The 11,506-nt window shown below is 58.1% G+C and overlaps 2 protein-coding genes across 2 annotated transcripts; both read left to right on the top strand.

Annotated features, from left to right (window-relative positions):
* Positions 1 to 35: 35 nt before the first annotated feature.
* Positions 36 to 4,923, top strand: LOC128911176 (uncharacterized). Its single transcript, XM_054205553.1, has 2 exons — positions 36 to 178; positions 1,262 to 4,923. Exon 2 carries the CDS (start codon positions 1,295 to 1,297, stop codon positions 2,141 to 2,143), a length of 849 nt encoding a protein of 282 aa, XP_054061528.1. The 5' UTR covers positions 36 to 178; positions 1,262 to 1,294; the 3' UTR covers positions 2,144 to 4,923.
* Positions 4,924 to 5,051: 128 nt separating this feature from the next.
* AIRE (autoimmune regulator) lies at positions 5,052 to 11,025 on the top strand. Its single transcript, XM_054205549.1, has 13 exons — positions 5,052 to 5,171; positions 7,727 to 7,897; positions 7,995 to 8,172; positions 8,283 to 8,435; positions 8,548 to 8,619; positions 8,737 to 8,850; positions 8,988 to 9,124; positions 9,260 to 9,337; positions 9,617 to 9,732; positions 9,805 to 10,014; positions 10,109 to 10,205; positions 10,465 to 10,533; positions 10,706 to 11,025. Exons 2-13 carry the CDS (start codon positions 7,757 to 7,759, stop codon positions 10,784 to 10,786), a joined length of 1,446 nt encoding a protein of 481 aa, XP_054061524.1. The 5' UTR covers positions 5,052 to 5,171; positions 7,727 to 7,756; the 3' UTR covers positions 10,787 to 11,025.
* Positions 11,026 to 11,506: the final 481 nt, after the last annotated feature.

The raw sequence follows: 11,506 nt of genomic DNA, 5'->3' as shown, positions 1-11,506 counted from the left end.
CGCTTCCGGCGCGCGCCATCGAGGGGGAGGAGCGGGGCGGGAGGGGGCGGCCCTTCCGGATAGAGGGCGGGTGCAAGCCGCCGCGGCGCTGCCCCTCTCCAAGATGGCGGCGGCAACCTCGGCCTGTTCCCCCCGCTCCTTCCTGCGCAGGCTCCGCAGACCCCCCTCCAAGATGGCGGTGAGCCCCGGGGAGGGGAGGGGCCGGGCCGGGCCGGGGGCAGGGCGCGCCAGGCGCCGCCGACCCCCGCCCGAGGCCCGCGGCCCGCAGGAGGCCTCAGGCGGGGCGGGCGGGCGGCGCCCGGGGCCCTACCGGCACCGCGCCGTGACTCAGCGCCGCGGGGAGGGGGAGGGGGAGGGGGAGGGGGAGGCGGCCCCCACTCCTCGCCCGCTCCCCCCTCGGTGGCGGCTCCGCAGCCCCCGGCGCGCCCCCGCCTCCGGGAGCCGACGACCCAGAGGAGGCCGAGGCGGCGGGAGGCCCGCGGGCCGGCCCGAGGCCTTGTGTCCTCGGCTGGGCGGGCCGGGCCTCGTGGTTCCCCCGGCGCCCCCACCCCAGCCGGGGCGGCGGCGGGCGGCGGGGCCGAGCGGCGGGTGAAGAGTCGCGGTGCTGCTGGGCCCGGCTCCCCCCGCCGCCTGCGCGGCCGGGAAAAGTGCCAGTCATGCTGCGGGGCTGGTCGGGCCTAGGCAAGGCCCATGAGTAATCCTCGGCCCGGGCCTCGGCGGCGCCGGCGGGGTCTCGGTCGAGGGGGCAGGGAGGGGCGGAGGGCAGCAGGAGGGCGAGCCGGTGCTTCGGGGCCGCTCCCGGGGAGGGCGCAAGGCCGGAGGAGACACGGGGGAGATAAGCTCGCCCGTTTTAGGCAGCCCCGTACCGGCGGAGGAGGAACCGTGCAGCGTTGCGGTGCAGCCGGTGTCGAGGCATGCCCGTCTTCGCGTGCCAGCGGTGAAGTCCGGCGCCCTAGGCGGTCTTGATTTACTGTAATTTACAATATGAAGTCCAAAACCCAATTAAAACCTGATTAACATAAACAAACACACCGTATTAGGCTTTAAGAACCGCAGAGAGGAGCAAGATAGTCTCGACATGCAGACGTTTAAATGGGTTGGGCTAATAGCAGCCATCCAACAGCAACAGAGTACACCATAAAATCCCACATCTTATTGGTCTGAGCATGTTTTCTCATCTGTTTATTTTTGCTGCAGAAAAAAAAATGCTTCGTTTGACGTACTACTTTTTTTTTTTTTCCTTCCCCCCCTCATCTTTCAGATTATGTCATAACTACAAGATAAACGAGCAGTGATGGAATCACTGGATACCGAGGTGAGAGCACGGAAGACTCTGGGAACTGTTGAATATGTAGAGTCTTCGGGCTTCACCCAGGGAATACTGCCAACCAAGAAGGATGTGGTTCAGAACATGCTGTATTTGTTGCAGCCCAAAAGAGCTGGCCAGGCCCAGCGATCCAAAGAGGATGCGGCGCAGTTGCTCGCTGAGCACCTGCAGGAGCACTGGTTGGTTTGCAACTTGCACACCATCGCGACGCAAAATATAAAGAAACTTATCCTCAAAATGTACGAGGAGTTTACCAGATTGTATCAGACCAGAAAGCAGAGACAGAACCAGGCTTTTACCGAGCGAGCAGACAAATTCAATGAGAGTTCAGAGCAGCTCTTTGACGTATTTTGTACAGACACGCAGACAAGAAATAAACTGGAGGAATACAGTGGAATAAAAATGACTAGCATCGAGTGGAAATTTCTTGAAGATCAAAGAAGTGAAAGAAAAATGTACTATGAAGATTTCACAGACAAACAAGAATTGAAGATGATGGAAAGAAGACAAAAGATACAATGTCTGGAGCACTTCAGAAAACTCGCCAAGGAAGAGAAGGAAGGAAACAAAGCGAAGGAAATGAAATATAAAAGCGATGAGCAATCAGACGAAGGCACGAGCGTGGATGAATCCTACCCCACAGAGGAGGAGAACGGTGGGGCTCCGGCCTTTTCGCTGCGGGGCAGAAGGAAGCGCCGGTGCACCACGACTCCTGCGAGCGCCGCCATGCCCCTGGAGTGCCAGCATATACGGATGAGCATCAGGAGAGTTAGGCCTGGGTTCTACGAGACTGTGGAGAAGGTCAAAAACTGCTAGCGCATGCTGCGGTCGGCAGGTAGAGCTGCTGGAGTACGAGGTGGCAATGCACACGTTAGGCAAGTTTGAAATCCCACCGTCAATTGGAAGCGATTGTTGTAGATCCCCAAGCGAGAGCTCAGGAACATCCTGCCTCCGGGGAAGAGCACTGGGACGACGACAACAGCGGCAAGGACTGAAACACGCGAATTTGGAAGGATAGGCAGTCAGCGGCTAACGATGCGATGGCTCAAACGTAGCAGATGATCTAAGGTTACGTAGCATATAAGCCTCTTCTTCCAAGGTCCTGCCTGCATCCGTGGGTTTTTGGAAGTCTCTCACCATTTCTGAGCCAGTGGTGGCCTAACAGTACGAAACAGGACTCGGATTTACTGCAGGGAAATAACTTGGACTTGTTGCTAATAGAAAATTTGTCTGCTGAAAAGCCCTAACTCCCGCTGGTTTCAGTGGGGGTGAAAGGTGCTCGGCCCCTTTCAGCAGAATTCGGCACTTCTGCGAGGAAGGAGGCTGGTTTTCAGCTTGTATCACCCAGTCCCAGAGAGGCAGCCTGCGGTTTTGTGAAGGGATTGCTCTCTTGCTTGAGGAGGGGGAGAGAGAGATCAGGAGACGTTTGAGTGCTTTGGCTGTAAAAGTGTTGTTGACTCTGAATGTTTTATTCTAGATTCTATTTTAATGACGTTTCCTTGATCAGGATAAACCTTCCCACAATTGGATGAGTTTTAGCACGAAGTCCCTAAATCTAGGATCTGAGGCGTGAATCCTAAATGAAGTGATAATGTTTTATCTTTTTGGGGTGGGGGTGGGGGAAGGCAGGGGGAAGGATGCAAATTGTGTTATTTAGTTTTAAGATGGGAAGAATTTTATAAACTGTTATCCTGCCTTCTTAGGATATAGGGAAGAAAAACCCTTCCCAGGTGTGGGTAGCTGTGGTATTTACAGCAAAAGGCATCTGGATCTGGGCTTGCTTTTCCACCCCACGAGGTCCGTGCAGACCAGCAGGGTGGAAACGGTAGTTTTCCACTCGGAATTTGTTTGAACAAAGCATAACCCTCTTGCCCACATAAATCCTGAGCAGTGACGTGTCTGTGTTTTTTAGATACCCGCAGTACAAGGGTATCTGCCATTTTTAGTTAGAGTTGCTTTACTGGTTTTTAAAGATGAGAGACTTGAACTTTCAGTGAAACCCAGTGCTGGAGATCTCCCTGGTGAGATTCCCAAACCTTGCCAGACTGCACTGGAAATTAAAAACCCCCAAGTCTCTATTTGTCCACAGAAGGTCTCTGGTAGAAAGAGCGCAAACTTGCCTGGTTTTCAAATTTACCTTTCAGTGTGAATGTTTGTTTCCCCACTCCAGTATCTCAGCTTTTCCCCTGTTTCTTTCCTCTCCGCCCTGCACATCGTTTTACTGACATTAACTCGTGCTGTTTCATTCTTTGGCTTTTGCTCCCTTTAACAATAAATGCATGTACGAATAATTTTGACAGTTCCTTTACTTTTGATGAATCAGTTCTTGGACTGCTTTGAAGTCCTATGCCAAAGGAGGAATGAAACGCAAATGAGCTGCTGGTCTGATTGGGACGCAGCAGAACTAACGAGCGCAAGAGGCGGCGGCCCTGGCCTTGCTGCTCGGGCAGGCTCCGGTATCCCTCCCTCCGTCCCTCCGCCTACGGACAGATCCGTCCGGCTCCGAGCGATTCATCGCCTTCCCAGTGACCTTGCTCGTTAGTAATTGCTGGGATCTTTATTCTGTGTCTCTGAGAAGTTCTTCATGGTAAGTTGCTCCAAAATACTTAGTGAACTCGAGCGTATTCTGCATCACTCGTAGTGTTGTTGCAGGTTTAATAGCACGCACCCACGTTCTGCAACACCCTTCAGCCTCCGCTGCTTGAGAGTTCACAGCCCTCTCTCTCCTCCTCTCTCTGACGTGCTTCACTGACTTCCCCGTGCAAATTATGTCACGTTTAAACTATTTGCCTTCCAGCCCTGAGGTGCTGGACTTGAGCCTCTCACTGGGCTTTTACACCAGCAGCTCTGTTTCAGCAGGGAATATAGCCAAGCTCGGACCTCGCCGAAGTAGATTTATATTTTTTTTTTTTTTTAATAACTGCTGTAAATCCCCCCCCCTTTGTATTACAAATATAGCTGACAGTATAAATGCTTGTGTGTAAAGCAAATCCACCAGGGTTGACTCGAAAATGGAACACAGCTGTATAGTACTTTATGATTTTTCAGGGATTCAGGGAATTTAAGGTTGTCGAATCTGACTTCCTGTGTACCACAGGGAATTACATTTCATTCAGAAGCCCCACACTCAGCCTACTACTTTCAGTTTAACTGACGTGTCTTATAGAAAGTCGAGCTGAAGACAACAGTGGTCTGCTGTCTTCCTCAGTTACACGCTTGGTGGTTTGTCACCATCGCTGTTTTAAAAAAAGAAAGCAAAAAAAAAAAAAAAAGTCCGACCACCTTCTAGGCTGTGATTCTTTTCATGACATCTTGTACAGGCTGAGCAGTGTTTATCGCATTTAAATCATACTTGTTTGTTTTTTTTTTTTCTTTTTAACTGGGTTTGACTGTGGATAGAGCCAAAGCCTGGCTCTGTTTCTGCTGCAACAGGGGGGGAAATTTCTAAATGATGTATTCTGATTACTCTTTTTTTTGGGACCATGGTGCCTTTTTAATCAGGACAGTAAATCTTGTCCCAGGATTCTGTACTTTTGTACGTTAACAGTTGTTGACTTTCCTTTTTTGGTGTGTCCCAAATAAATTAATATAACATACTCCTGGGCTTTTGTTTCTCTTTTCTGAAGGGGGAGGAAAGAGGAAACTGAAGCTAAAATAAATCTTCTCTACCACTCCAGCTCTCCCTCCTGGGCTCTTGCAGGAGCAGCTGTGAAGCCTGCAGGTGGACCCGCTCTCACCCGGACTGCGTGGGGCAGCGGTAGGGAAGCTGGGAGCTGGGATCCGGGCTCCATCTGGAGCCACCTTTTTTTTAACCCAGTAACGCTGGAGCCTGGAGCATCCGAAGGTAAGGGGAGAGGGATGAAACCTCTGCGTGTGGTGGCAGCCTTTTACTTGGGCTTGGGGAGATGGGTTTGGGAGACAAGGCAGGGGGGACACCCTGCCTTCCTGGGGTGATCCCGCAGGTGTGTTCCCCACTTCTGCCTGTTCTCTCCCGACTGGGATTCTGGGATGTGTTGTAATGAGGTGAGAACGGGGCAGGTGGTGTCCCAGGGACACACAGGGCGACTGTTTGCACCGTGGGACCTTGGCGTGGAAGGGAAATGGGAAAGGAAGAAATGCGGGAAAGGGCAGATTTGCTTCAACAGCTTTTCACAGGAGGAGGGAATCAGGGTGCGTCCCAGGGTCTATAAACACTTTTGATGGATGCTGAGTTGTTGATTTAACTGGGCGTTTGTGGAGAAACATCTTCAGCCTTCCCTGAAGATTCAATTGAGCTTTCCTGCCTTGAACCTTTGGCTCTGATTTCTGCAAGAGGAGACCTAGAAAGGAGAGGGCACCCCCAAACCCCAGCGTGCCCAGGCTCCTCTGCGCCCCGGCCTCGGGGCCTCGCAGCCAGGCAGGGCTCATGCCAGCCCCAGGGTGGGATTTACACCCCTCTGCAAGTGAAAGCTCACTTTTCGTGGCCCTTACAAGTACCTTACAGCTGCCAAGGTCTGCTCTAAGCAAGGTACAGAAATACCTGTCTGGTCTCCCAGCACGTGTATGCCTCTTCGCATGGCACCTGGCAGCTGCTGCTCTGCCGCCTGTGTAGCGCAGAAAGGGGAAGGAACACAAAAAAACCAACCCAGAATGCAAATGATTGCACTACCGAGTGGGCTGGATGTGAAAAACAATCTGTCCGTGATTCAGAGCACAGAAACAGTCACAAAGTTGGAATTTCAAACAAGTCCGAGCCCAGCGCTGTGGGCACAGGGCTCGTGGCTGGGAAGGAGCTCCTGTCAGCCCAGTGGGTGGGCACGGGGAGGGGGCAGCGCCTGAGCCTTGTCCTAGAGGTGCCAGACAGCTTAGCGCAGGGTGACGGTGACAAATTGCGGCACTGCAGGTGGGACACGGAGAAAATGGTTTTCCTGGGAAGGGTGGAGCAGCTCTGAGACTGTGTCATGAGTGTGCTCGTGCTCAGCGCGCATGGCTGGGCTGCGGGGGAGCTCCAGGAGGGGAGATGAACCCCCCCTGTTTCACCTGACCACCCGTGTTTTGTCCCCTGGGGGAAGGGGGCTGCATCGCGCAGGTGGCGGCAAAGCCATCCCCACCATGGCAGAGCTGGGCACTGAAATCCTGGTGTGGGGCACAGGAACCCAGCATGACGCCTGCCCGACCCCCGTCCCGGTGTCTACACAGGAAAAGTCACCCCAAATGCTGAAAGGAGCTTCGGGGTGAGCGTTTCCCTGGGTAAACACGCTAATGTATTAAGCAGACATGTATGAGGGTATTTCCTGCTCTCGCAGAGGGTGTTGTCTTGTTATTCTTCCCGAGTTTCTGGACAGCAGCCGCTTCCTCCTGGCACGGCTGTGGAGCAGCAGATACCATTCCAGTGTTTTAGGACTTACAAATGAACGTTTCTGCCTGTATCGCTTTGCCCCGCGCGGCAGAGCGTCCCCTCTCACACCGCTTTCCAGTCCCGCTCGGGCTGGGTTGCGCTACACAGCAGGCATCAGGTGCTGCCCCGCGGTGTGGGGACGGCTGTGTGTGGCCATGGCACCCCCGGCTGAGTCTCCTGGGCAGCGGGGACACATCTCCGGAATGAGAGAGCCTGGAAATTAATCCTGGGGAAATCACAAATGTTGGGGAATTGGGATAGGAGCTTTTGGAGCTTTCTATTTGCGGCCACCTGCTACGGAGCAGCCAGATCCCAGACTTTTCTGTGATGCTCCCGGGGAGTCGGTTTCCCCCAGCTCTGAGTGTTTTACAGCAGCGTATGTCCAGTGAAACCACTTTATTGCCCAGTTTCTGGGCAATGACAGAGCTGCGGGCAGTGCCTGCCTGGGTAATTCCCGGCCTCGCTCCTGGCACTGCCTCTGGCAGCCTGGAGGGCAGCAGGGCGACGCTCTAAATGTGCCATTTGCTTGTTCAGCATCCCTAAGGATACCTGAACACGCATTTGTAGGGTTTCCTTGGTGCCAGTGCTTTCCTGCCGGCCCACAGAAGGCGGTTTGCAGGTTGCCGGGGCAAACATTCCAGTTTTTCCCCCCCTGCTGTGGGGGCGTTACTTGCCACGTGCTCCTGCGGCTGAGTTTCTGGATGAGAGAAGCAGGTGCTGCGGAAAGTCCAGAAATTTTAGCTGACGAGAGAGGTGGGGGCCCCAGCGCCAGTGCCCCGGCTGGCCCCCTCTCCCCAGGGTGGTCTCTGCGGGGTTGGGTGTCCTTTGGCTGTTGATACCCCGAACCCTGGGGCTGGGGGTGTGGTGGTGTCGTGGGGACAAGCCCAGCCGTGCCGCAGGGACAACTGGTGGCGGGAGGCACGGTCTCAGGTTACTCATACAGAAATGAGTGGGGCGGCGGGAACCTGATGAAGGTTCCGCTGTCGGCGGCCGCGGTGTATTAAAGGGGCATGTCGGGGCAGGCTGCGTGTCCCCGGCCGTGTCCCCACAGCATGGCGGGGTCGGGGGGCGAGGGGGACCTGCGGCACCTGCTGAAGCTGCACCGCACTGAGATCGCCATGGCCGTGGACGACGTCTTCCCGCTGCTGCATGGCCTGGCTGACCACGACGTCATCCCCGAGCACATCTTCAAGGTGAGGCTGCGGGGCGGTAGAGGATGGCCATGCCACGGGGCAGGGGGGACAGCTGGTGGCACCGAGACGGTGCGCCGACAGGCCGCGGTGGCACCAGCAGGAGACGCTGAGCCGGACGGAGCAGGAGGGCTCCCACCGCGCTTTCCATGCCCTGCTCACCTGGCTGCTGGGCCGCGACACTGCTGCCCTCCGCGACTTTTGGCACGTCCTCTTCAAGGATTACAACCTGGAGCGGTACAGCCGGCTGCGGCCCCTCCGCGGCGCCTTCCCCAGAGGTAGAAGGGGGACAGACGTGGGTGGGATCGGCACCCCGGGGGGATGCCAGCGGGCAGGGGAGACACCTGGGTCTGGCTGTGCCCGTCCTGTCTCCCTGTCCCCTTTGCAGAGGTGGAGCTGGGACGGCAGCGCCGCGGCAGGCATTTCTGCCCCAGCCCCACGGCGCCGGCCCTGCACAGACCCCAAGGCAAGAGGAAAGCCCTCGAGGAGCGGGAGGGGTCCCGGGTGACGCAGCCCTCCCCGCGGCATGCCGCCAGCCCTGGTATGGAGACATGGAGTGGGACAGAGATGGGATGGGACGGGACATTGAGGGGGTCCCCGAGGCACAGCGGGGGGCTGCGCCCCCCGTGACACCCACCCTCGCAACCCCGCAGGGCCCCTGGCGAAGGCGAGGACCGTGAAGAAGCCGGAAAGCAGAGATGTCCCCCGCACCCCCAATGCTGGCAGTGAGTGCTGACCCCCCTGGGGCAGCGTCTGCCTGTCCCTCCTGTTCTCCTGCCGTCGAGGGCAGGGGGGGAGGGTGGCTTGCGCCGCTGAGCCGCCCTCCCCCCCCCCACCCGCAGCCCTCCAGGCGGTGGCCACCTCAGTGCAGAGAGCGGTGGCCGTGGCGGGCAGTGAGGTGCCCATCAGCCGTGGGGCCGTCGAGGGCATCCTCATCAAACACGTGCTGGAGCCGGGTAGGTGCAGCCTGTCCCGGCTGGCCTCAAACGCAATTTTGCCCATAATTTCCCCCAAGGGGAAGCCCCCCCCCGGGGCAGGAGGGTGTCAGGGAGGGGGGGTGTCAGGGAGGGGGTCCCCACAAAGCTGCTCTCAGCATCTCTTGCAGGGAGCTCCCGGACGGGCAGCAAAGCTGGGGACGAGCCGTACGCTCCAGCCGCCTGTGAGGAGCTGGGGGCCAGGAGCAGAAGCCGCAGCCTGAAGCCCCCCGCCCGGCCCAAGGCATCCCAAAGTGTACAGACACCCCCCCCCACCACCCGCTTTCACCCCCGCCGTTTGCAGCAGGGGTTGTCCCTGCCTGGCAGCACGGCCACGGCTTGGGGGTGTCCCCCCGCACCGGGCTGTCCCAAACCCCTCTCCTGCCCGCAGAGCGGGGAACCCCGAGTGCATCCCCAGGGCCGGCTGCCAGCGCCCGCTGTGCACAGCCAGGACCCCGCGCCCCACCAGGTGAGCCCTGCCATGTCGGCGCCCCGAGAGGCGCCTGGTGAGCCCAGGCGTCCCCAGCAGCTCCCTTTGGCCGAGCACAGGCACCTGGGGGCGCAGCTGACGGGGGTCACCAGGCTACAACCCCCTGCCAGGGAAGGGGTTAGTGTGTTCGGTGGGGCTGATGTGGGGTGATGGGGTCCCCTGCCAGCATGGACAGCCACAGGTGCAGGCTGTCCGTCGGTGCCACCCGGGGGTGGTGGTGGTGGTGGTGGTGACCCCCTGCCTGTTCCCCTGGCACAGGAGAACGAGGACGAGTGTGCGGCCTGCGGCGACGGTGGCGAGCTCATCTGCTGTGATGGCTGTCCCAGGGCCTTCCACCTGGCCTGCCTGGTGCCCCCACTGCCCCGCGTCCCCAGGTGAGCCTCGGGGTGCCATGGGGACCCCGGTGCCCCCAAGCTGTCCTTCACTGCCCTGCTCCGGCTGTGCAGCGGGATGTGGCGGTGTGGCTCCTGTGTGGCAAGTGTGGCTGAACCGGGACGGCCACGGGAGGTGGACGTGGCTGTGGAGAGACCCCCTGAGGTTCCAGGGGAGGAGGCATATGGCACCCGTCATGGTGGAGGTGATGGAAGCGTCTGTGGCCGCTGTTTCACCCGGATCCCTGCACCCCGACACTGCCCCGTGCCCGGCAGGGACCCCGGGTGAGTTCCCCCCGCCCTCCACCAAATCCCAGCCTTAAATCCTCCCCTGGAGTGGGGCTGCACTGATGGTCTGTGTCACCCCTGACGGTGGTAGGGGGCTGTTGCTCTGCATGACCTGCGCGGGCACCCTGGACACCGGCAGCCTGGAGGACACTGCAGCACCCAGCGACCACCCGCTACAGGCAGCAAAGGTCTGTACAACAAGAGGGAAAGGGGCTGGGTGAGGTGGCAGCGGTGGGTGCAGAGGGAGTGATGAGGCTGAGGAAGGGTGGTTTAGGTTGGGTGCGGGATGGGCCGACTGTAGCTGGCGTCAGGCTGTGCCGGAGGGGACGCAGAGCATGGGACGAGGCTGCACCAGGTGAGGGGTTGAACCCAATCCCCAGCAACGACCCACAGGGGTGGGGGCAGAGGGCAGGCAGGAGAGCTGGCAGGACATGTCTCCTCCCGCAGGCGGAGGATGGCTCCCTCGGCAGCGACCCGGTGCTGAGCAGGGACGAGCTCGATGCGCTGCTTGGTGAGGTACGGCACTCCGGGGGGGGGCCACCAACAAGCAGAGTCCATCCACAGGGGACATGTCTCTGGTGTGTGACCCACAGGGTGATAGAGGGCTGTGGGTGAGGCAGGGACAGCCCAAGGTGGGGCGGGGAGCGGGACGGAAAGGGAGAGTGACCCCCCTGGGGATGTCTCGCAGGGCACCTGGGACGGGATCCTGCAGTGGGCGTTCCAGAGCATGGGGCGGCCCCTCGCAGACACCCACGGGCTCTTTGCCTAGAGCAGGCTGTGCTGGCGATGGAGGAGCAGGCGGGGGATGGCTGAGTGGCAGGAACCGGACAGGCACCTCAATGATTTAAACAAACCAGCCATCATCCATCACACACAACCTCACCCCCTGCAAGTCGCCAGACAAAACACGCATCAGCAAAAAGCAGGTTAAAGCTAATTAATCTTGATAAATGAGAAAAAAACGAGAAAAAAACCCCATGCAAATAAAAAGAAACTAATGGAAATTAAATAAACAGGCATATAAAAAACTTAAAGCAAATGGAAAACGAAAGTTACAGTACCAAAGAGCGAGAGGAGTGAAAGTCCTACAAACCAAACTAGACCCCACCCGCAAGACACAAAACAGTGTGGACACCACTCCGTCCCACCCTGTGCACTCTACCCACTACCCTACAACTCGATGCACCCACCCGGTTCTGCCCCCAGCAACACCTCAACCCATAAATACCCACAACAATATCCGCACCTACACACCCTCAGCCCTGCCCCGACACAACACCCCACACGCAACACCCCAAAAAAACTACACACCTCTCCAACACGCCCCACGCCCTGCAGCCCCAAAACACCTACTCGCCTGCTGCAACAACACCTGCAGCTGCCCCAAAAAGAGCCCCAAGCGCAACACGCCAAAAAACGTGCACACCCCTCCCTCCCGCCCTACACACCTACCCGCCTGCCGCAACGACACCCGCACCTGCCCCCCTGC

Source organism: Rissa tridactyla, chromosome 6 (assembly GCF_028500815.1).
Source record: "Rissa tridactyla isolate bRisTri1 chromosome 6, bRisTri1.patW.cur.20221130, whole genome shotgun sequence".
Lineage (NCBI taxonomy): Eukaryota > Metazoa > Chordata > Aves > Charadriiformes > Laridae > Rissa > Rissa tridactyla.
Note: the sequence above shows the minus strand (reverse complement) of the source record. Positions and strands in the feature narration are given on the sequence as shown.